At 41.9% G+C, this 26,767-nt stretch overlaps 1 protein-coding gene across 5 annotated transcripts in view; it reads left to right on the forward strand.

The window, feature by feature from the left end:
• The window catches only part of LOC129191583 (rho GTPase-activating protein 42), a 103,984-nt gene that overhangs the window by 12,530 nt on the left and 64,687 nt on the right, over positions 1-26,767 (forward strand). For 4 of the 5 annotated variants that reach the window (XM_054795047.1, XM_054795048.1, XM_054795049.1 and 1 more), the window contains 2 exons: positions 10,618-10,713; positions 16,867-16,928. In XM_054795047.1, coding sequence (XP_054651022.1) covers positions 10,618-10,713; positions 16,867-16,928 — 158 coding nt within the window. Of the gene's footprint in view, positions 1-10,332; positions 10,519-10,617; positions 10,714-16,866; positions 16,929-26,767 lie in introns of all 5 variants that reach the window. The other variant, XM_054795052.1, reaches the window with a different exon arrangement.

Below are 26,767 nucleotides of genomic sequence, written 5' to 3' on the forward strand. Positions count from 1 at the left end.
AAAGGCCATTGTGGGTACCTACAACAAATCCACACGTTTACAGCGAAATACAAGTTTGTCCTGAAATCTCGGCGTTGTTGCATGTCCATCTTCTGGCACACCATCACCCTTGCTGTGGTTAACGCCTGGCTCCTACAAACGGCACTGCCAAGCTCTCAAGGAGATACTGAACATGAGAAAGTTGCAGGCACAACTAGCATCCTCTCTTATTCTTCATGTTTGTGATATCTTTGATTTATTCATTCTTCTCTGTACAGCTGGACACTTTTTCTGGGACTATCCCTGTAAATAAATGTCAACGTTCTTGTTGTTTCAATAAATGACTTTTCATAACAGCATGACTGAGATTATTTTCTGTTGTTCAGACAAGGAGTACAAATACAGGAGATTCTGCTCCCCATTGAGCCCAGCGTTGCAATATTACAACAGTTTCCTAAAAACTTACAAAAATATGATTTTTAAAAAAACACCTCATTTTCAGCCACACAGACCTCTGACAACATCTTAATGGTTGATTTTTTTGTGTGTTTTTCTATATTTGGGTTCTACGGGGTTAATTAATACAATTTTTCATGGGACCTAGAATTCCACGCTGCACTCCTGCTACTGGCTATATGATACAAAAAAAGGACCCATAAAATAACTTTAATTTAGACAAAAACATATTCCACTTACTTTTTGAAGTAAGTGGTGAAACTTCCATAGAATGAGATGCCTGCTTTAAGGACACTTTGGATGTGAGAGTACATTGGTGGAACTTCCAGGTAAGTGATAGAGCACTCGGTGAACCCGGTCCGATGTCTTCTAGTGTTTGACTGATGATCACACCATGCGCCTCCAAAACTCACCATACTCCGACAAGTGTTGTTCTTCAAATCTTCAAATGTTCTTCAATATTAAAGCTTTTTAACGTGCTACCCCCACAAGATAGTTTTTGTGGCATGTGTGTGTAAGTTCCACACAGCAGACATGATTAATATTTTTTTTCAAGCAAAGTGGGAGGACTGAGCTGCCAAAGTAGTTAGTTAGGGCGAGACACTGCACGAAAGGATCACCGCAGGCTGCAATAGTTGAAGCTACAGTTGATCGTCTTTTGTGATAAATTGAAAGACATTTATCGGCATATGCTGATCACTTAATTTTTCACGGATATTGATCGGTGGAGCATCCCTAATAAAAAGATATTGTACATCTCATATATATATATACTGTATATAGTACTGTATATTGGTTATATCATCTTTCTTCAGGGTGGCATCAAAACAAAATTCCAGCAGGAATTCTGTGGTCAAAGGTGAAATGGGCACGCATTCTTTTTCAAATCTCTGCCTGACACTTTTGGAAGAATTCTTAACTTGTATGGATTATTCATCCCTATCTGGAAGTGTTTGCTTGATATTTGATGCAAGAAGGCTGGGGCTGCTTCATGAGATTGGTGCGTGTTTCTTGTCAACACTACGTCAAGGCAACAGCACTGCAGATTTTACGGGTATTGCAGCTAAGATGCTTGAAGGCAAAGTCACTGCAGGGACAACACACACAAACACACCAATAGATGAGCTGCTGGCCATAGTTTCCAGGTTTATGAGTAAGAAAAAGTTGCTAATGAAGACAAGTGAAGACAAAATAGCTTGTTCTTTAAAATCGTCTTGGTCAACTTCAACCTTTTGTTCCGTTGTGCCTCCTGAACCAGGCGGCTGCTTAAACGCTCCATGTTCAGCCGGCTAATGATAGTTTTATTTGTCTCAAGCAGAAGTCAAAATCCCATCATACCTTGCACCTTTTGATTCATGACTTCATTGTAAACTGATGATGTATGTGCGAAGAAGGCTGAGGGTGATGCTCTGGTTTCTGTTGGGAGCCTGAACACATCAAGCAAACGTTCCTGATTCCCCACGAACAAAGATGCAGATTGTACTACCAGGCATGGGCAGGGTTTCTGCTACATGTAATTGATCGTGGCACAATGCCACTACAAAATAGAAGTTGCTACACCTTGAAAATGTGTTTTTTGACTTAACTTTTTTTTTTTTTAAACTTCATATATTGTATGAAGATACATATAGATTATTATTTACGCACATATTAACCACAATTAGTTTGAAAACAATTAAAAATATCATAAAAATGTTTCACTGTGCTTTATTTTGATAAACATGCACCATAAACTCCTTTCTGCACTGTTGGCACCTCTGCATGTGTGAGCTGATACGCGACCGGTCTTGTGTTTACTTGTACTTTGTTTGTTATCGAGAGAATGAAAAATAGCCCGTAAAATTGTCTGTTGTAGTCGATTGACATCAGCTTGTCACAGGCTAAGCCTATCTATGCCAGCGTGTGTGTTAGCTCACTCTTCAATCTCATTCAACTTTGTAGCCTTTTTTGTTTTCACATTTTGCATGGCTCATTGCCTCTGGCGGGAGCTAGCTAGCTTGTTTTTGTCCCATGGGCGGGCTGCAAGTGGCTGTCATGTTCATGCTAACTTACTTTTTTAAAGTCTCACTTAACAATCTTCCTCTCTTGTTAACATTATAACACTTATGAAAACACTTGAAAACACTAGTTGTCTGTCTAAGTTGTTGAACATTAACGCGTATTGTGTCCAGCTTTAAGATAGTGATGCTATCACAGTGGTCTCCAACAGGTTGCATGTAAGCTAGCAGTAGCTCACCAAACAATAATTGCTTCACCTTTTAGTATTAGAAAGTGTTCTATTGAAACATGAGGGCTGTATTTAATGACAAATGAGCACACTGAGTAGAGATGTGCTTTATAAATAAAGTACAATTAAGTGTTGGCAGTCACATAAAACACAAATAAACCACCCCTTTGTTGTTTTTGTCCAAAGTAGATTTAATAGTGCTGCAAGTTGGATACACCTGTGGTATCATAACCCTGGACTCTCAATTTTTACTGTTTATACATGACACATTTCTATAACAATAATATTTAAATTGTTTTTTGTTTATTCTGTTATTTTTAACAAAAATATATATTATTGAACAATTAATTTCCCTGTATTTGTATTACTCTAAAACAGGCATCAATTTAAATTTAGGTTTGTGTCAAATAGTACAAAACTTTGTACTAGTCACATAGTACTATTGGACTAAATAGGTCAGGTAACAAAAGGAGTAGGGGTGTTTTGATTTATAATCCTATGATCCAACTTCATCGATCTGTGTTCGGCCAATTGCCATTCCGGACCACATATATCGATCTAACCTCGCTTAAAAGGTAATCAATCGATTGCATCGATACCAGGAAATAAAGCATTGGATTTAAGCACGGCAGGCTTTATATGGATGTTGTTTTGTTTGTTTTTTAGCACTGTCTGTGACGTCATCGCCACGAGCCAGCAGGCAACAAAACGTAGCATGGCAGGTGGCAGAGGACAAGCCGGCAAGCGAGAAATATTAAAGCCACCATTGTGGTCCAGTGTGTGGAAACAGTTTGGCTTTTGCAAAGAGGGAGATGTTCTAAATGAGTCGCTTGCTGTTTGTTTATTGTTTATTTTTCCTCATAATATTACAACATTATTCTCATTAAATGATGACTTTTTCTTGTTAGATTACAACTTTTTGACATGTTTAATATTTGACGCAGAACTTTGAAAGGCTCATGACAGCATCAGAAGAGGTGGTTTAGTGACTACATAGAAGCATAAGTATTTGTAGTTTGCATTTAAGCTAGTGTCTCATCATAACCTGACTAACATTTACTTTATGCATGAGAGCAAGGAAAAGGTGCTTGTATATTGATTTCTTTTAAAAGCCATTTTATTCTTGTGCGTGCACACTCACTTAGCAAGGAAAAGCTTTAGCCACAGGAAGTGATAAACGGCAGGGCACACTGTGTTGTTGACATGCAGTGTAGTTTCTTCCCTCCTTCCATGTTTTATTCATTGCAAAGCTGGATGATGATGAGGAGTAAACTTGTATTGTAAAGTGCAACAATGTTTTTGTTCTGAGTTTCGATTCAGAGGAGCCTGATTCAACTATCAATCTGGCAGTGGAATCGTATGAAAATGTCATGTGATGAAATGATGTGATGGGGGTGCCCACGGCTGCTGCTTAGCATACAAATTCAGCTTCATTTGTGCTGATAAAGAATTGAAAATGCCGTTTGTGTTTAACAGAAGACGTGTACTTCCGCAAGATGGTGGCACCGACACACAGCAAGGTCCAGCGTCTCTTCTGGATTTGTAGTTTCGTAGTTATTATTTTGTTCATGTCGGGTCTGGTTTAACATCTTACACTGACAGGAGCTTTTGGATGTTGGATTTTGCAGCACCGACGTTTTTCTGACTGATTTTCAACTCATCCCTGAGTATCAGAGTCGACACACACCATCCAGCCGAGCGGAAGTGCTCGCAAGTGGCATTGAGAATGTAAACAAAGGCAAGGAAGGCGCGGAGAAGTACAAGCTAAGCAGAAGCTAACACCGCACAGACTGTCCTTACTGAGCATTTTCCTCGCTAATGTGCGGCCTTTAGTGAATAAAATGGATGAGTTACGACTCCAAATCACCCACAGTAAGAGACTTTTGGACAGCAACGGCATAATTTTCACCGAGACATGACTAAACAGCGGAATAACGGACAATGCTGTGGAGCTAGCTGACTGCCACACACTTTGGGCTGAGAGGACTGTGCATCCATGTGAACTGCTTTTGCAGATGAGATCTGTTTATTTGTAGAGATCTAGCTACAATGCCGTCGGAATGACAATTCCTGGTTTATTCCTGGATATCCAGTGCATTCTACAAATTCTGACTGCGTTCCAAATGTAAGGACCCACTCTTGTGGCCAGCCCGGATGTTTTCAGCATGCCAATAACCTTCCAGGTGGATTCGAAATGGAAAAATATGGAACGGCATTGGAAAGGTATTCTAACTGCACTCTGACAGCATTATAAATATTCTGATCGCATTTGAGAAAAAAAAAACATAGCCAGCTACCGTCAAATGTCACTATGAAGCCTTGCCTTATTCACATCACGTCATGCCGCCAAGGAAAAAAGGAGCAAATCTTACAAATTTCATATCCTCTCCCAAATGTGGCAGGAATTTTGAAACGTTTTCATTCCGACTGGTTTTGCTTCTGATTTGTCCTGATTTGTGCTTCGTGTGACAGGGGCTTGAGTTTTTGTCGTACTGTGTGAACAAGCAGCACTACCATCGCTCTGCGTGAAGTTGCTAAATGCTCCAGCAGCGCATGTGGGATAAATGCAAAAGCTTTTTCTTTCCCAGACTGCAATGTGGTGGGAAAATTTACACACGCTCGATGATCCTGCAGGATGGTCTGCAGGGCTCAGGCCCCCTACAGTGTGATTGACAGGCAAAAGCAACACAAAGTGGAAAAAGTCTTACCTGAAGGGCTGCTACCATGTTTCATTCTCTCCAAATGGAATCAAAGTGGCACAAAGCACCCTACTGTGACATTAAGATCCCCTCCGCCTCGTGTCTCCTTGTTAAGACGGGCGCTCCCCTTTGAATACCACCTCGGCTCAAATCAGCGGTGTCTCACCGACGTGATTAAACTTTTTTTTTTTTCCACAGTGTACTGGAGGACAGAGTGCCTCTGCTACAACGGAAGCGCATTGTTGCAGGATGCTTTTGTGCTCGTGGTTTTGCTTCTGTAGAAGACTGAGGACTTATAGTCCAGTCTGGAGGAGAAAGGAGAAAAACATCTTGAGTGCCTCAATTTCATTTAGAGAGTACAAAGAAAGGACATTACTTTAAAAACACCAAAACTATAGGTTTACTATATTATCCTAATTAAAAGCATGCAATCCATCCATCCCTGCGATTGGCTGGAGATCAGAGTGTACCCCGCCTGTTGCCCAAAGTCAGCTGGGATAGGCTCCAGCATACCCCCATGACCCTATTGAGGAGAAGCAGCGTAGAAAATGAATGGATGGATGGAAAAGCATGCAATTTTTTCCACTGTTTCATGATTGAATTAATAATTAATAATAGTAAGCTTGCAAAAAGAAGAAATTGGAGGGAGACAAAAAAGTGGAAATAAATTAAATTAAAAATAGGCTGTTCATCAGCTGATCTAAAGTTTAAGGCCGTAGCTGAAAAATGGGTTTGAGCGTGCTTGATGCCAGTGTTTCCAGGAAGCTAGTGGGAATGTTGCTGAAGATGGCTTCACAGAGGGCATCCACTGTCTGGAACTGATGTCCATTTTTGTAAACTCTATTGGATTTAGATCAGGGAACACACAGGATGCTCCAAAAGAGCGAGCTTATTCCTCCTTTGTGAAGTGCAGCATAGTCCTGTTGAAAAAAAGTAGTCATTACCACACAGACGAAGGCCTTCAGTCATGAGGGATGCCCCGTGCAACATCTTCACATAGCCAGCTGCCGTTGACGCCCCTTCACAACCTGAAGCTCCTTTGTTCCATTGAGGATCACGATGGCGCCCCCTCCACTGTGCCGTGTGGCAAACATCTCAGGTGGGATCTCCTTGTCATGGATTAAAATTGGAAGCGTCAAGGTAGAATAAAACTTTCTGCCACCTTTTCATGTTCAGTGCTTCTTCTGCAAATTCCACATGCTTTTTGTGGCCTTGAAGGAGAAGAGGCCTTTGAAGAGCTTTTTTTTCTTAAAAGTCTTGTCTGGCAGATAGCGTCTGATTGTTATTTGACTGCACTCAACACCACTAACAACCTTCATTTGGGCCGAGGATGGTCCCGTGTCTTGATGGACAGCCAGTGGCATCCTCCGGGTCAGGGCTGGTGTGGATTTTTGGGTCTACCACTTGACTTTTTTGTTCAATAACCCTCAGGATGTTTGAAGAAGTTTGAAATGACCGTCTTACTGCATCCAACCTCAGCAGCAGTGGCACGCTGCGAAAGGCCTTGCTTATGCAGCTCAAAAATCCCACCGCTTTCAAAGAGAATCCTTTTTTGCCTTTGCCACCAAGAGGATGCGTTGCTGTTTGTTGCCGCCTGTCACTCTCAATGTTGCGGGTTGCAGTTATTTTTCATCATCAACATGCATTATTGCTAAAGGGCGATAGATTTCAAATCTGTATGGTAGGCCAAATGTAAATCATTTCTATTGCATTAGTAGCTGGCTGGTCAACCAAAATGGCATGTTTTTAGAAAGTGCTTTATATTAACCCCTTATTCGCCAGAGTTTTTTCCGGATTTGACGTTACTATTTCAAAAGGTTGTAGCTTGAAAATGGTTAGCGATAAAGGCATACTGTGAATTTGAAACATTATCAGTATGACCCAAAGTTTGTGATGGAGGTAAATGTATTAATCTAATGTGCATATTATGACACCACCAGGCTCAGAATTTGTCAGATCTCTGTTTCAACGATACAGGCTCATCAAAATTTCGGATCCACTTGTGATACTTTTCCTCATCTCTCAAGCAATCCCAGCCATCATCATTGTCATTTACAGCGAGATCTTGAACACCACTGCTGCTTCAACGGCTATTATTACTGCTATTATTACATAGATAGATATAAAATATACGTATCTATCTATCTATTATGCTTGTGAATATTGTCATTCATCCAAGTTATTGTATTATCAGGTCATATCTATCTATTAGCAGTGTATTTTTTGCAGAAGAGTCTCCCGTGGATCATACCACGTATGCCGCTATTTCCGCGGCATACGCTATACGCCATTCATGCTACCCCCCCGCCCATAAATGCCCCCCCTCCCCCCGCCCCCATTAACGGTGTGTTGACAACCCACCAACCATTGGATCAAGTATGCTGCGTTAGGACTGTCATGGCGAGCTGCCGCGCTGCCGCATATACAAGGGGCTTCAAAGTCTATAAACTTATCAATTTTGCATATAACGTCCACAAATGTTGCTCGGATTGACGTTACAGATGTCCGCCATCTCCTGGTGTAAAGTATTAATTACATTAGGCACCATATTTGCAGAAACAGCTTGTTAAATTCAGCAATTTTGCTTGTCGCAATTTTGTGACTTTGGTGCTTTGAAAGGGTTAAGACCGGAGAAGATAGTGAAGTGTCATGTAAACATACTGACTGAGTTTATGCCTGCAAAAGTGAAACTGTTTTTGAATTTTTCTCATGTCAACTTCTTCATGAAGGTACTGTTGAAGGTACTTGTTTTGATGAGAGATTTACTGTTAATGTGTTGGCTGTTCTATTGCACATTAGAGCAAGAGCTTTTTGCAGAGTCCTTTGACATTCTTTGAATGACAATTTAGTGTGCAACGCTGAGGCGGCATGTTCTGACAAGCGTGCACGGGCGCTATGTATGTGGTTGCCCTGGAGACCAGATTGAGGTGGTCCCCCAGGGAGGGCCTGGACTGACATCCAGAAGCCGTCTGGCAGTTTAGCCACTAAGTGCTTGATCCACCACCGCCTCCTCTGGATGCTGAGACCTTCTCTTTTGTCATTACACCTTCAATATTGTTCTCAACACCCCCACCCCAAAAAAAAGGCATTGAAGCCCGCTGCGTGCGTGAAGGATGATGTAAGCATGTCAGCAAAAAAAAAAAAAAAAGACAAGCTGAATTAGATCAAATGTTTGTCAAGTGTAATAAAATTAGACGCTGCTATTTTAAGACGTGCCCATGAACGCTCTTCTGATAAGTATTTTATATTTTCGGTTTTTGCTTCTCATTCCACTTTCTGCAACAGTGCTTTCATGTTCCTCCTCTCCTGTCGCTCTTCATACGCTTGGTAACACACTTCAGGCCCTCACGAGCTGCTGCTGCTTTCCTTTTTATTACACCACATATAATCAAAGTGTAACGGGCCAAATTCCCTCTTCTGTCAGATGAGATGAAGACAAGCTACCTGGGGAGCTGTGACATCTCCACTTCGCCTGCACCCTTCAGAGTGGCTGCTTTATTTTGGGGCTTTTTATTTCTTTATTTCCCTGCAGCCTTGTAGCGTTGAAGCTAATGGGGCCTCTTGTGTTTGCTGCTACATGTCAGCGAGCTGCCTCTGCTGGTGACTTCATCTCATATTTCACTTTTCTGTTGCTACTGTTTACATTATTAAAGGCACAGGAAATCATGTACAGTCGAGCCCTGCTTTCACCCGGGAATGGCGAAAAATTAGAGTAATTGATACGCCCATAAATATGTGCTAACTTCATGTTGATGTTCTCCTACAATTTTTTTAATCAACATTTGCAATAAAAATGACAGAACCCTCCCCTTCTCTCTTCAGTTGTCATTGTTGATGCTTCATCTCACCCGTGACCCTAAAGCGTGATTTAGGGTCAGGCAGTTAATCTGAGAATTACACTGCTCAGCCCTGATGCAAAACTTGGAACGGATCAAGATGGCATCAGAAGGGACGGCATGATGACTATGCAGAAGCATGATGGAATAGATTTATTGGATGGATGGAATAGATGGACGGACGGATGGATGGATGGGACGGACGGATTGGACAGATGGAATAGAGGAATGGGACGGATGGATGGATGGATGGGACAGATGGGTGGAACTGATGGATGGATGGAGCGAATGGATGGATGGGACAGATGGATGGATGTGCTCCAGTTGCCTGGATTCTGTTGATTGACTACAGACAAAATGAACAATAAATGCAAAGATTAACCAGCATGACACATGACCCGTGTTTGTTTTTGAGCTTTATATCTATCTGAATGTCAGCCGCTCAGAGATCATGCATTATTGATGTCCTTGGCAGCGCATTTAGGTCGTCAGTTGAGGTATTGATCCCAAATGTACAGCTGCACAAAGTGGAAGTGCACGGGAGGTGGAGGTAATACATCTTCTGGAAACGTAGCTCTCAGTGGTACTCAGCGCAGTCTCAGCAATGTTTACCATCAGTCATTGTTCACAATATTGTAGGTGCCTCAAACAGGCTTTCAATCTGAGGTTCCGCAGGGGAGCGTACAACTATAGCATGTAATGGTGTTGGAAACATGCTGCAAGCATGGTGCAGTTGTGTTCCCGCACGATATCCAAGGAAATTCCTCAGTCTTGTGAAGTTGATTTGATTTTTGTGGTCTGTGTACGCATCTGTGCCAGTTTGAATGCTTTCAATCAATGAACAATCCCAAAATTAGCCACATTATTTCTCCACTGAGCACTACAACCTCAATAATAACCATATTATCAGTGCATGTCATGAGATATTGTAACTAGGTATACTTAAGCCAAGTATACTTATTGAAGTATTCAGTAAACGCACCGCGCAAAGTACACCATCATTTAGAAAGAAAGTGTTCTGTCACATTGTTGCGCTTCCGCTCTTCTAATTAGCGTGCCTACGTTCCTGCTAAAAGTGATAATTGTCGCACAGTTTCTGCCCCCTCCATTGCTCACTAATGAACGCTTTGAATAGAAGCTTATGTCTCAGCAGGAAGATGAGGCACATCTCAAGTCCCCACTCTGGAAGGTGTCAACCATCAGGGGAGAAACTTAACAGCAAGTAGAGGAATACTATGCTAACTATGGAATTTGTACTCACTATGCATGGAAGCAGAACTCATTAGACCTTCAGGTTTTAATGATCAATGATTCATGAAAGGTAATTATTGCCCATGTGACAGTTCAGTGTCAGCACAAAGGTGTCAGTAATGTTTGAATGTAGTTTCTTGATGCTGATACTCTGTCTCTCGTTGTCCAGGTCTTTCTGCCGCAGTCCAGAAGTTCTCCCAGTCCCTGGAGGAGTTCCAGTTCGAGTGCCTCGGTGACGCAGAAACGGATGACGAGGTGAACATTGGTGAGTCCAGCCTGACTGTGTGAGGACGTCTTGTCTTTTGGACACTGTTCAATATTAACTCACTCAATCCCAGCCATTTTTCAAAAGACAACCCCTTCAGTACCGGCCATTTTAGATTATTTTGACTGATCTTTCAAGGCACACAGGATATTGTGTTCTATGGCTATATAAATATGGAACATAGAACATAGGTAAGTTTCAGGAAAACATCAGTTCCCGACTAGAATAGGAAGAAAACCAGCTTTTTGTGAAAAGATACATTTCAAGCATAACTTTTACTTTGACACAAATATTTTTTGCTTTTGTGACAGCTCAAATGTCTTAACAACTACTGTATATCACAAAAAAAGAACACAAACAGGCGTTGTTTTACATCAAAATAACATTATTTAAAAATATAACAGCATGAACTATTTACAGTTTTCACATTTTGGATGTGTGCGCATGTGGGAGCACGCGCGTGCACCTGCGTGCGAGCGTGTGTTGCCATCCATTAAAATTTCCCTCCAATAACCTTCTGCACGCTACACTCCTCCACACTCTCTCACTTTCTCCTTCCTGTCATGTGTGGGTTTTCCGTCCACATGATCGCTGCCGAGCTCTTATCAAATGCACTTCTGCCACTTTGTGGCCATTTTTATGGTTTAAAATTGCTCTGAAGTGAAATTCATTATTGTGGAGTTGCGTCATCACTTCTTTTTGCCTCTCGCGGAAAAAAACGTAAAATATGTTGTTTGGATCGGGCGTTTGGCTTTATAAAAATGTATAACTGCGTCTTCGGTATTGAATGAGTCTTGGGCTGTTTGCTTCCTGTCTGTATACGACTCGTTCAGAGGGCATACAGTCTGCCTCTGTGATCGCCTTCTCCTTCGATTTCGGATCACTGAGTTTTGTAACGCATCAATTCGTTCCAGCTGCAGTAACACTCATAAAAGTACTAATAATTACCCATACAACTCATACTCAAACGCCAGACATTTCTTCAAGGTTGGCAGGTCTGCAATTGTGTCCCCTAAACCCCTGCACTGATCTGCAAATAAATGGTTTAGCATAAATCATATTATATTAATAATACAGCCATTAATCAAAAATCAGTTCATTATTTGAATCAAATTAATTAATCACATATGATCGACTCCAATCCTTATTTTAAACGGTAACGTGGCAACCTGAACTGACATATACCACTTAGTGGACTCCTTAGGCCATCGACTATCAGAAGGCAACCCAGGACACTGCATTTGGGCCTAAGTGTTTGCTGCATGTATAATTGATGTGATTGATTGGCTTATGAGGCTTCCTCTCTTCGAGATCATGGCAACTAATTGTGTGAGCAGTGTCAGGGATTAATGGAGGTCTGAACTGTTGAGCCTCCAGCAGGAATATGAATGCATCTGTGCAGAAATCCTTGACTTGCCAATCTGAGCTTTTTTTTTTGTCTTTATTGGCCTGCTCATTATGCCAGCTTGAAACCTTGGCTCTGTAGAGCGAGAGGCTGCTGAATTACTGTCCATCTGTGAGGAGCGAGCGGCGGTCGACCTCCTCGACATGAGGCCTAATGTTCGTCTGAATGAAAAATGAATATACGCCGCCGCGGCTGCATGATAGGTGGCTTTGCAAGAGACCAATTACGCTTGTGAGTGTGTGTGTACGCGTGCAAAGATCCACACATAGACTTCAGATTGAGAATCCGCTCCCTGTCTGCTGGCTGTCAATCAAGAATGAGGTTTCCTCCCGGATGGAACAATTGACGTTGGAGCGGCTCATGCACTGACTGTGGAATTCATGAAAATGCGGGCTTTTTCATTAAGACCAAAGCTTGGCATAAAAATGCCTCCACAATCTAACATCCAACACAAGAATTCCTTTTACAAAGATAACTAAAATGGCACTCAGTAGTGCTCAGACCACCACCAAGGCCAAACAGTAAAGCGATAGCAGTAGCCTTGTCATTCTGTTTGCAGGAAGCAGCCAAGTACTAAAGGGCTGTTAAAACACACTGTTGATGAACAAAAGCAGATGAAAACATCGTCGTTTTGGTTGATTGTGAATAGAGCTGCAATGATTAATCAATGAGTCGATTATTAATCGATTATCCAATTAATCGACAGCTATTTTGGTAATTGATTCATCATTTCATTTAATAGTGTAATGTAAATTACTGATTTCAGCCTCTCAAATGTGACCCTTTTTTAAATTTCCTTAGTCATCCATGAAAGCAGACCTATAATCTTCGTGTTTTAGGCAAAACAGGATAGTCACATCAGCTTTGACTTTGGAAAAGAGCAATCAACTTTTTTTGCCTCTTTCTGATGTCTTGCGAAGCAAAACCCTGAAGAACATTCCCACGCAAAGTATGGGATTTATCAACTTGTACTTGTACATAGGAAAATGCATACATTTATGCACAACTCTTACTATGCGTACACACAAAACCTTAGTGGTACAACAGTGAAACTACAAATAGCTATGGCTGTGCCTGTCCGGTGCAGGCCATATCATCTTGCTACGCGCTTCACAACTTGACCATCAAATAAGGCACCACCCCTCCCCCCAGAGCAGACGAGCCGATGCCAAACACAAAGCCTGCCCCTAAAGTTTATTTATTTGTTCCATCCATCTATTTTCTATGCCGCTTATCCTCATTAGGGTCGCAGGGTATGGTGGAACCTATCCCAGCTGACTTTGGGCGAGAGGCGGGGTACACCCATGACTGGTCGCCAGCCAATCAAAGGGCACATATAGACAAAAAGTCACTCACTCTGACATTCATACCTATGGAAAATTTTGAGTCGCCAATTTACCTAACATGCAGTTTTTGGAATGTGGGAGGAAACCCTAGTACCTGGAGAAAACCCACACACGCACGGGGGGTAAACTCCACACAGAGATGCCCAAGCGGAGATTCGAACCCAGATCTGACTGTGTGGCCAACATGCTAACCACTAGGCCACCGTGTGGCCTTATTTATTTGTTATTTCTTATTTACATGTAGCAGTGTTTGCCAGTGACTTGTTGATTTGCAGTACAGTGTTTGTGATGTTTGTCAGTTGATTTTTTTTTTTTTTTTTTTTTAATCCTTCTCTACTTCAATTTCGGTGTCGAGAAATTCCTCTTCCTCGCAGTCTTTGCTATGATTTTGGGGAGGGAAAAAGTAAATTCATGCATTCTTAAAGGGAGTGCTGCTAAGAGACAAAAATTAAAAATGTGCATTTTTTTAATGCGATTCATCGATTAATCGAAAAAATAATCGACCAATGAATCGATTATAAAAAAAATTGTTAGTTGCAGCCCTATTTGTGAATGTGATGGCCACATTTTCGACAGTGAAAATGCAAACCTTTTAAAATGGGTCTCCAGCCATCCATCTTATACCGCTTATCTGAGGTAAGGTCACGGGGGCAACAGCCTAAGCAGGGAAGCCCAGACTTCCCTCTTCCCGGCTACTTAGTCAAGCTCCTACCGGCAGATCCTGAAGCATTCCCAGGCAAGAATTGGTCCACAGTTCCACGGCCAGGATGAAAACCACACTGCTCCTCCTGAATCTGAGACTCTACTATCCGGCGGATCCTCCTCTCCAGAACCTCTGAACAGACCTTACCAGAAAGGCTCAGGAGTATCATCCACAATAGTTAGAACACACCCTCTGCTCCCTCTTCCTAAAAAGGGGAACAACCATCCCGATCTGCCAATCCAGAGGCATCGCACCCAATGTCCACGCAATGCTGCAGAGTTGTGTCAACCACAACACCACCACAGCATCCAGGGCCTTCAGGAACTCCGGCCACATCTTATCCACCCCCGGGGCTCTGCTACCAAGGAGTTGGAGAGATAGAGAGCCCACCACGAAGTCCTCAGGCACTGCTTCCTCATTGGAAGATGTGTAGGTGGGCTTGAGGAGGTCTTCACCATCCCCACCATACAGGGTGTTGACAGTGTACTGCTTCCCCCTCCTGAGATGGCAGATAGTGGTCCAGAATCTCTTCTAAGCCGGGTCACAAAATGTATAAATTGATCAGGTTCACCTAGTAGGGATAGACTTTCCACTAAATGTCCATCATTCATTGGGAAATTGGACATCTGCTTGGATAGCTGACATCATGTTGTACTTGTTTAGACAACAAACAAGTTTTCTGTCAAGATGCAGTCACTCAGTTTCTAGCAGTCGATAATTGTTAGTGATTGTTGATTGTCCATTCCATAGCTAATTCTGTGGCTGCTAAGGGGCTAGCCACACAGAAATGTATTTTATGGTTTCAGTCTTTCATCCACACGGACAACAGTGTTCTGGGTGCCCTGAAACAGTATTTTTTGAAAACTGCTTCCACAGTGGGAAAATCTGAAAACACCAGCTTGTTGTTTCCGTGTAGACAGCCGAAACCGCTGATGACGTCACTGACCGATCGTCACCCCGTCGCCATCACGTGACCATAAGTGACAACAAGCCAACATAATAGCTCAATATTTGGACAGACATAACTCACCCCAGTCGACATTCTCTTGATATTTTCTTGTCTCATTCTCCAAAATGACTTATAGAAGTAATTCCACTTTATTCTACGTCTAAATGAGCTTTGAAAATCAGACGACTCATGCATTCTTTCTTCTTCTATACTTTGGTGTGTCACGTGGTACCCTCTGAGTGTGTGTGTTTACAGCTCTACACATAGGTGTACCTTGTGTATGACATACTTTTCACTCAGTGATTCGTTCCCATCTGGATGCAACTATTTACTAATCTGGCACAGTGTGGACAAAACTGGGGAAAAAAAAAATAAAAAATTAATTCCAGGAGCGTTTTTGTGTGGACAGGGCCTAATTCTTGTCGGGACCAATTGATGTATCTGTATGATCTTCTTCACACTAGCGTAGTGTTTCTTGTCTTGCGACCATAGATTTAAAAAAAAAAAAAAAAAAGGCTGTGATGACTTTTCTGAAAATCAATGCGGTCATCAGTGAGGCTCCCCTTGGACCGACATGTGAATCTCATTGAATGCCAGCCATGGTCGGTGCGTTCCTCTTTGATGCTCACACTACTTCCATCACGTAACGCCAGGATCCGCCAGAAGGCTTCAGCTGACCTTTCATCGATTTGGCACGATGGCTTCCCGCGGTGACATTCACATTCTGCGCCAGTTCTGTACAAATCAATGCAACCGAGGGATTGATGCGACACTAGCATTATTATTTTTTATTTATAAAAGTTCCATGCCCTTCTCCCGGAAGGTCAATTCTGTAGCCTCCCAAATCTGAATCACCACTCTAACCTATGACATACTTCCTCCTCTAAAAGTCAATATAGGGTATACGTCTCCTTTTCTTTATGTACTGTATATGCTCACCCTTCAGGAAATCGAATGTCTCCATTATCATTACTTCATTTGCCGGTACAAGTGATACACAAGTTTGAACCTCCTATTCCTCGTCGTTACAGTCTAATCCCGTCCAATCTTCATCTCCAGAGGTGCCCTTTACCCCCTGAGAGGTTTGAGCTTGATAAAGGTGGCTTTAATAGTAGGCCGGACATCCTTGCTGGCCCGCAGGATCATTGACACAAAATCATTGCCTGCTGCTCTTTGAGGCTTTGCTGTGTAAATGAGCCAATGTGTCTGCAATGATGCATGACTCCTGATGGCGGCCTGGTAATGCTGTCAGCGTGTCGGAGTGCTGCTAAACGGCCGCACACAGTGACTGACCGAGAGGCCTTCTCCTTAATGAAGTCCCTGGCAAATAAGGTTGGATGTTTGCTGAAGTCATGCAACCCTGCAGTGTGTAATATAAGCCACAGATGGCGCCGGCATATCTTAACCACATCAGCTTCTCACCCAGAGTGGCAGTGCATCGTAAAGAGCCTAGCAAGGGGAAAGAAAATAAAGGGATGCAATCAACGATCTTCGCTCAGTTTTAAGTATTGTTTTTTTTTGTTTGGTGTTGTTTTACTGCTTGTCTGCAGACAGCTGCGTGATTTTATTAGATTCTAAAATATGCTGTGCTGAAAGCTCGGAGGCAGCGGTTCTATAAACATTTTAGCACCACGCTACGACGCTCCTGGCCCGCCACCAGCATCTGATGTTTAATGACTGCGCCTGCATCTAACAGCAACTCATCCGCAAACGGGCCATGATGTGAAAGTTTCTTTGCTTCTTGTTTCAGCCCAGTCCTTCAAGGAGTTCTCCAAGCTGCTCAACACGGTGGAAGAGGAGAGGCGGCGCTTGGTAAGCACTTTGGAAACATTTCATTCATGGAAAAGTGTGAAAAATCAAACAATTCCAGTCTTTCCCACATGTCTGTAATTTATACAGTATATGGTGGAGGTGGTAGGTGATGTCATTCTCTAATTTGCATAACTGGCCATGATGCAAAAGTCAGTGTTTGTGTATGGTGGGTAAAACTGAGGTTATTGGTTTATGTCATATGAAATGTGTGACATGATGTCATGTTTTAAAATGTTTGTATTTAAAAACAGAACATGATCCACAGGCTACGTAAACATTACTAATAAAGACCTAAGCCACTGGGAGGATCAGTATTTAGATCAAATTTAGATTTTACTACTTAGCCACCAATATTAGAATTCTTAAGTACTGGCTTCAGTATGAAGCCTTCCATCCTCCGCCATCATGGCTATTAATGGAGACGATCTCCTCTCGGTTGTTTTTTTTGCCCTTCATTCACATTCCTTATGTGAGACATGAACACACGTCTTTCTCTTTTCTGTGTGTTCCAAAGATATAAAAACGTAAAAAAAATATGCAGCTAAGATTGCACGTAATGGTAAACACTTATTCCGCCTGTAAAGCCTTCTGAAAAAAAACTCCAAAAAGCACCACCAACTCTCCATTTACATTTACATAATGTGTCGTGCATATTAACTAAGCTACAACATTGTTGTTATTAATATTAATAGGGACGTCCGATCCACATTTTCTGGCTTCCGATCCCATCCGATTTTTTTTGTAGTCTTCCCGATCCGAGTCAGGTGCCTAATCCAATAAAACTCCATCCAATAAAAGATAAAACTGTAAAAAAATGGGCGTGGAAAATACTTCTAGAGTAGGACTAATCGTTTGACATGGTTATAGATCAATTTGTGGAGTGATTTACAATATCTTTCTTTTTTTTAACAATCTCTCTTTGGGCCCTATGAAACCAATTTATTTTTTCCCAAATTTAGTTTTTTCCGTTAAATTTTTTTAGAATTCAGTTTTTTTACCTTTTTCACTTATTTTACCAGCATTGAGGGTGTGCTATTTGCGTTAGTGAATGAAATGCAAAAATCCTTACATTTATTGATGCAATACATCATTGGCCCATTTTGTTCAGTAAATGAGAAATTACCGCCTCGACACATACAGCTACAAAACCTTCGACAAACTGTAATACCCGTGCTTGTGATTAAGGAAGATGTAGTCACAGATGTTATTCCAATCCCTTTATTAATGTCCATCCATCCATCCATCTTCTTTGCTGCTTATCCTCAATAGGGTATGCTGGAGCCTATCCCAGCTGACTTCGGGCGAGGTGTTATTAATATAAGATATTTTAATTACACCCTTGTTTTTTAGACAAATGTGTTGGCTGGAATGTGTGTGTTCAGAATGGCAATTGACGGTTTATAAACGTGCCTCTGTCTTTTTTCACTCAGAACCTGCAAGTCGTCAGTGGGCATTGTAAAATGGTCCTTGCATTAAAGCAGTAAAACACAACACGGTGAAGTCGCGAACCCAGCTAGCTTCCATTCACGCTCTATAACAAAGGAGTTTCCAAGGTTTTTTACTGCTGTTTCGACATGTTTAGTAGTGTTTGTGCGGTCCTCATAATAAGCAAGCGCTTATTATAGTGTGCGAGCTCCTTAGAGCCATGACGCTGCAGTGAGAGTGAGAGGGAACTACCGCTGTAGCTACGGAGCCAAATATCCAACGTGAAACTAACTTCACCATCGTACACCGCAGACATGTCTGCATGGTGCCGTTGGGTTTGCTTCTTCTTGCGGGTGGTGAGTCGAGTGGCAACCGGGTTTGAGGTGCATTACTGCACCTACCATGTTGGAGTGTGGTTCAGAGTTACGAATGTGATACGGCAACCGGATCGGCCCAATGTCGTGGCGGAAGCTGATATCCGATTTTTACAAATGCAGCAGATCGGCAGCCGATCCTGAATATCGGATCAGGACGTCCCTTCTTATTAACACTGTTACGTCAATCGAACTACCTTACTGGTGTATTGACATCTTGCCAGAGCAACTCTAGCTTCACCACACACTCGCTTGCAGCACGTCAGCGCCATGCTCACAATGCCTCAGACCACTAAAGTTAATGCTAGGTGTAGCGTTCCTTTCTATGTTGCTGTGCAAAATCAATGCACACAGGAAGGAAATTACGCAAATGCTTAAAACCGACCAAAATGCTGTATGTATTACATGTTATCATGGATGTACCTGCTACTACATGCTCACAGCATGGATATAAAACCATAAAACCTGGTTGGAGGTTTTTGGAGGTGTTTTAATAGCAGGCTTTCTAGGCGGAATAGGTGTATCCCATTACATGCAGTAATGAGCTCTTTTATGTTTTTATATCTTTAGAACGCACAGAAAAGAGAAAGACGTGTGTTCACGTCTCACATAACGATTGTGGATGATGGGCAAAATTCCAAAAGTCTTGGGCTCATTCACCCATTCACTCATCTACTTTCTCTTTTACAAAAAATTGAATCGTGAAAACCTCACTTATAGGATTTGGTTTCAGTTCAATTGCTATTTTGGTCTGCCAAGTGCTTCCACTTACACACCTGTTGATGCTCATCATGCTTTTCCACCCTCTCTCGCTGACAGTGCTTTTCAAAGGTGGTCAACAGCTTTAGAGACTTATTCATCCACAATACTTGTGCTTCTTTTCAACACCTCTGTGACAGATATTTACTTCCATAGCAACATTTTTTTTTAGTTATTTACTGCTCCGTAGTTTTGTTTGTCACACTTTTCTCATGTTTCCTGTTCTACTGACTGACACAGTGTTGGATGTTTTTTTTGACACCACTTCCAACTCTGAAAGAATCAGTTAGACTGATACATAATCAGATTATTTAATTTACACCCTGATTTTATGGATAAATAAAGTCACTCGGGAAGAAGATTTGAGAGTGGTTATATCGGACTATATTGCTTTTATAATTATTGCCCATATTTCCACTTAATAAGTTAGATATGGTAATACCAAAGAACAGTAAAGAGTGTAGAATGATTTTTGATCAGGAACTAATTTAGTTTATTCAATATTGAAGTATTTCTCGCCACCTTTTGTTGTATATTTTTCATATGAGATTTCCAACTCATTGTTTTGTCTATTATGATCCCCAGAAATGTATTTCCTTTCACTCTTTCAATGTCGACTCTGTCTATTTGTATTTGATCGTACGTATCCTTTCTACTATTTCTACTATTATTTTAGTTTTACTTAAGTTCAAGGATAATCTGTTTATCAAACCATGTCTTTAATATGACCATTTCATCCTTGACCTTTTTAATTAGTTCTTGTGTGCTTTCCCCTGAACAAAAGACAGTGATATCATCCGCAAATAATATCAACATTAAGTCCTTTGTCACTTTACAAATGTTGTTGATATACAAATTGAACAGTTTTGGTCCCAACATTGACCCCTGGGGTACTCCACATGTAATATTTCAACTCGCAGATGTGTATTCTCCTAGCTTTACAAATTGCTTCCTGTTTTCTTGTTAACTTTTAACCCAATTCAAAACTAATCCTCTGATTCCGTACCTTTCTAATTTTGTTGTTAAAACATTATGATTAATTGTATCGAAGGCTTTTGTAAGATCCATAAATACTGCAACTGCAAACTTGATACATATGTTTTGGCTCTGTCCATCCTTGCATGGCTATTGGGTAGAAACTTGTAATACGTTGTCAGTCGTGACCGGAAGCAAAATTGAACCAAACCCTTTGAGCACACTATTTGGAGATACCCCTCTGTCATATCCCTTAAACAAATCCAAAAAAGATATTTTAGCGTTTGCAAGTTTGTTGGCTAGAAGACTCATTTTGTTGAACTGGAAAGCAAGGGCACCACCCTCCCACACCCGCTGGATTAAAGATAAAACACATTTGATACTTGATTGACAGATTCAAATTGAACGGTATATGGTATATGGCATATAACTCAAACAAATCTTCAAAAAAAACAGGACATGAAGTAACATTGTGGAGGGGTAGTGCAAGGGAGCAGCAATAACCCATTTTGGTGAGCATTAGGATAAACGTGCAGGTGCGTGAGTTATTAAATGAATAATTAATTAATCTTCCATGAACCACAAAGTACTGTGCAAATATGATTCTTTCTTTCCACTTTTCTTAATAGTTGGACCCTGGCTGATGTCTACACTCTACTGTGTGACATTCTAATTCTACATGGTCATTATAGCACTGCCAAAACAGCATATTTAAATGATATGCCTCAAACACAGACAGACAGGTTCCCCAGACAGCAGAAAGAGTGCTATAGAACTACTTAATGCTTTTCTCTGTTGATTCTATTCACTGTCACTACAGACTGGTTTGAATTTGCTCGGCACCTCAGGATCACGCCACCTTTCCGTGGTTCCATTCTACTGTTCTGCTGTTGCTCTTTTGTTTTAAACGAGGCATTCAGTGTTTTATTGTTGAGGGAATTGTAGGAACTCGCTAGAAACATTTAATAACAGCTCATATTGCTTTGAGTTTATCAGCCACCAAACAGGGAAACAAAAACAAGCACAGATTAAGTATTGTTGTTCAAAACGCATCATCTCATCTTTAGAAGTGCAGTATCATACTTTGTCCAAAGGACAGAAAGATGATAAAATGGAGCATTGTCTTTCTAGGCTGGTGTCACTTCACTTTGAAGGATAACATACAAGACTTGTGTGATTTATTACTGAGCTTGTGTCACACGGCTGACGACCTTCTTCTTGGCAGCAATGTCTCTGTCCAAAGGTCGAGAGATGAGCCTGCAATGAGGGTGGGTCTCTTCAGACAAAGCAGGCGCGCCGTTAAAGGCCAAGGTTATGTCCCCCTCTTCCTTCAATGTGCACATAAAAACTGCTTTTTTTATTGTAGATCCTTCTCCCCTAAAGTCTTTTGTAATGCTGTCTGCCAGTTAATAAGCCTCTTACCATGTCTCTCGTCTGTACATGCATAGAAACATAGCGCAGACTAACAAATTGTCCTATCATTTATACAAGGCCTGGCTGAGTTTTTTGTTCAAAGTGCAGCTAAACTTTAATGAGAGGTTTGCCCTTTAAAAGAGGTGGGTCACCTGTGTGTTGGCGGATAATAATGCCGACTGAAGGAATATATTCATGCTAGCCTTAGCATCCCTTTTGAATCAAGATGACAAAGACTGGGATGTGGACCCGATCACATAAATTAAAGAGTTGACTTGGAGGACAGACTGAGATGGAGAAGCTTGAAGGAGTCAAAGCGGCTTTTACTTATTTTTGAACTGTGATTAGGCCTGTCATGATAATAGATAAATTGATTAACGCTAAAAATAAAACGAGCTCGATCATTTTGCCGCCTCGGTAAATTGACATGTGCATGTATGTCTGTTTGTTTTCCTCGTCTCTCTGTACCATACAGGCTGGATGACAAGAGGGTTCACTCTGCATGCGTCTGTGTGCAATGGTTCTATAGTGGAATGAACAGAGAGAGTGAACCCTCCTGTCAGCCTGTTTGTGGAGTACATGGAGGTGGGGCTACTAGTGAGTGGATACACAGACATGGTTAATGCTAGGTGTAGCGTGAGTGATAGCAGTTAGCAAGTTTGCAAGCAAATGCTAAGATGAATGAAGGCACAAAAGCCATTGTTTCTAAGCCGAATGCCACAGCCCCAGTGTGGATGTGCAACAGAGCCTTTGTCCTGACAGTCAACGCTTCCTGAGGCAAAGTAAATAGAAAACAAAATAGCGCAAAATTGTGCACACTTCCAGACAGTGTCGCTTGCTACATTTCAAAAGAAAGGCAACATTTCAATACGGTTGAAACGCCAACATTTGGGGAAATGTTAGGAATGTTCGACAGACAGTACGAATTGCCTGGGAGAACGTACATGCACATGTCACAAACAGCACAACACAAGCAATTCCTGAACTGTATAACTGAATGAAAGAAGAGGTGTTTAAGGACATCTGAAACTTTGCATTTTAATCCGCCACCACAGATATGTGGTCAGGCTCAAAAACTGCATGACATTAGTTTAACAATACATTGCGTGTGTGTGTGTGTGTGTTTTTTATTGGAATGTTTTTTTTTCTTAACAGAGGCAGGGTCTATTTTTTATTGTTTTGGGTTTTTATTGTGAGTTTTACTTAAGTGCAATTTTTGGTCAAAGTGACTGAGAGTCTATTTTATTTTCATTGAGTTGTTTTTGTCTTTTTGTTTGTTTAATTTATTATGTTGTTAAATTTATTTAAAAGCTCTCAACATTCTAATTACAATGTTAAATACGCTTGAGAAATTAATTTTGCTTTTGATATGATGTACTCATTATTTTGCCATATAATTAATGAAAAAATGGTCTAAAAAATGTTGTCTATAATATTGATTATCGACAATAATTTGTAGGACAATTATCGTCCAGAAAAAATGATCGTAACAGGTCTAATTGTGATGCGTTTGATACATTCCGGAAGACTGTATAAACTTCACTTTTGCAATTATGGTGCATTCAAGGACCGTTGAACAAAGTGGGAAATCTCAGCACTTCAGGAAAAAAGATCATGAATGAAGCAGACACATAAACATGTACAGATGATAAATGTAGGTACATGTATACTGTACATTTTACCTGTATTATCACATATCTGTAAATTATCAGCCACTTATAGTGAATGAGATGTGATTTCTGAAGAAAAAAACAGCCTATTGTCCATCCATCCATCTATCTTCTGTGCCGCTTATCCTCACTAGGGTCGCCTATCCGAGCTGACTTCAGGCGAGAGGCGGGGTACACCCTGGACTGGTTGCCAGTCAATCACAGGCCACATATAGACAAACAACCATTCACACTCACATTCATACCTATGGACAATTTAGAGTCGCCAATTAACCCAACATGCATGTTTTTGGAATGTGGGAGGAAACCGGAGTACCCGGAGAAAACCCACACACGGGGAGAACATGCAAACTCTGTGTGGAGTTTGCATGTTGCCCAACAAAGATTCAAACCCGGATCTTCCCGATCTCCTGACTGTGTGGCCAACATGCTAACCACTAGGCCACTGTGCGGGCCCAACAGCCTATTGTTTGAGAAAAAAATTAAAATATACTTTTTACCAAAACTCAGTAAATGTGTGGGGCCATGGATGCTGAATGGTGTGCAGGGATGCCCTCTATTTATTTATCTCCGTTGGTGATGTAATAGCCTCCAACGCTTTTTCTACTTTTTTCATTTTCAAAGTAAATATTTCATCAAATGCTCCCCAGTGTGCCAAAACCAACCAACAGCAGTCTGAAACCCCCAACCTGCCTCTCTGCCTCACTTCACTGCCCATCACGCTGCCACCTTGGCATGGATGGAGACATGATGAATAATTTAAAATGTTTTTCTTTTTTTGAGTGTGTCTGGCCTGCATAAAGAGCTGGCACTTAAGTCATGCTAACTGGTAACTGGCATTACATTAAAAGCTCCATTAGGCCATAGGTCAGACATTCCATCAGGACCTTGATCAATGTGCTTATGTGCCTAAACCATGAAATATGTTGTTGGTGAAGACATTTATTCTAACCTTCAGCTGGAAAAGATACAATAATTACTAATAATTAATAATTATCTGGCCGATATGAGGAAATTCTGACCGATAACATTAAAAATAGCTCAGATAACCGACTTTCCATTGAGGCAAGATTACCCGTACTGTGTGGGTAAGCAAATCAAGCACTCCTTTTTTCTCCTGCCTATGACATTAATGGCCTGTCGTAACTTGTAAACTGAGCTCACTTGTAAAGACATTTTGTTTGCTAGTTGTACCAAGTACTCCACGATGAGGGGAAAAAAGAACCATCGAGCACACAAAAAACCTGATCAGCCACTTGAAACTGCAGCACCTCAGTGTTTGAAAAGTGCAAAAGGTTTGCCAGAGACCTACGTGGCGTCACACCGGCTGCTCGGAGCGTGTGTCCGAATACAGTGCAGCTTGCTGGGCCACCCCAGGTGGCTCCTCCCGCCCTATACTCTCTCTATACGATCTGTGAGGTTTCAATAAAAACGGTGGAAAAGATGGAGCGAAACATAACTTTGTGTATGAAGAAGTGATTTGGAGTCCCACGCTGTCTGACCAACATCAGCATCTTATGGCAAAGGAGTCCTTGAACTACCAATCACAAGCCTCACTGAAGAATACAAGTGCTCTAAAGTGAGACTACAGATTACATTGAAGGACTCCAGAGATCAGATCGTCAGAAATGCTCCACCACCTCTGTCAACGGGAAGGAAATGGACACCATCCGACGCAGTACAGCATGCTATGTCAGCCCTGAAGTACAACGACATTGTGGGACATGTCCAGCTGGGAAGAGGAGGATTTGCCATTGCAGTGAATAAACCAGCTTGGTACAAAGCTTCAGCCTCACAATGGAGGAAAATAGTAGTAGAGGAAGTACGCCGTGAGGAGGAGGGTGAAAGAAGCGCAAAGGCTGTCTCTTGCCAAGCAGGGACAAAGGATGAGGTGGAAAGGCAGGGAGAAGAGAAAGCTCACCTTCATATGATGTGCTCCCATCCCCAAAAAACCACCCATGGTATGACGAGGACCCAACCTGTGCCATCTGCCCAAATTCAGCGACTCTCAAACACATCTTGACCAGTTACAAAAGGCTGGTACACCTAGAGGCACAATCAGGTCCTCAAGAAGCCCTTGAGAGCAAGAGGAACACCATCAACTCCTTATCCTTGAGAGATGCCAATTCTATCTCTGTGCCAACATTCATTCAAGAGGGACAGAAACAGCCTAAACACCCAGCTACCAAACCAGAAACTGGACAGCTAGCCATGGCCCGGGATTGGAAGATGCTAATTAACTTCGACAAGCAACTATCTTTGCCCCAGAGATTGCAACCACCACCCTCGGGCCAGACTTGGTGCTATGGTCCCCTTCACTAAAGGTGGTCTACATCAAAGCGCTCACGGTCTCATAGGAGGATTCCACCGAAGAGGCCTACAAATGAAAAAAAACTGCACTACACAGATCTGGCAGCAGATGCACAGCAACAAGGATGGAAGGCTCAGGTCTATCCAGCTGAAGTAGGATGCAGAGGTTTTGTGGCTTCTTCTACCATCAGGCTTATGAAATACCTTGGCATTCATGGACAGGCTCTGCGACAGACAATAAGAGCAGTCTCTGAAGCGGCCGAAAGAAGCAGCCAGTGGCTATGGATCAAGCACAAGGACACTTGCTGGGCTCAAAGCAGAGGGGACACACACCTGGGAGGCCAGGTGTTGCCGATGAGCTCTCTGGAGGTGTCATGGGCCTATCAGTGGGCCTATTATCAAAACACCAATGAAGGAGGGTACCCACGTGACGACCCTTAAGAAGTTTTAAACCCACCCCCTTCCTTCCTGCCCTTACCCAAGGGTTGGGCGCGGTGGGAAGGGGGGAGGCTCAGTGATTGCCCGATGGGCAGGGCAGTTTTTTGGTAGTAAGGTCGGGACCTGACAGCCTAGCTCATCTCCCTCCACTTTCCAGGCACAACTTTACTCATGATTGGGCATGGGGCACAGGCTCAGGCTTGATGACCCTGTAGTTGGCCGCCTTTGATGAGGGTCTCTAGTGTTGAAAGGCCGAAACACCCACTGATTCAAAGGTACACTACTGATGATGTGTCCCAAAATTTCCCACGCCACTCTCAACATCAATGCCTCATATGATTACCATCTATTGGCACAAAGAACATTTTTCATCAAGTCCTGTGCATTTATGAACTTTGGTTCTTCTGATAGTAGTGATGTGGTTGTAGTAATGTCATGATATTTGATTAGGACAAATCAACAGGTACAGTTGGTC

The sequence above is a fragment of the Dunckerocampus dactyliophorus genome, chromosome 12, assembly GCF_027744805.1.
Source record: "Dunckerocampus dactyliophorus isolate RoL2022-P2 chromosome 12, RoL_Ddac_1.1, whole genome shotgun sequence".
Lineage (NCBI taxonomy): Eukaryota > Metazoa > Chordata > Actinopteri > Syngnathiformes > Syngnathidae > Dunckerocampus > Dunckerocampus dactyliophorus.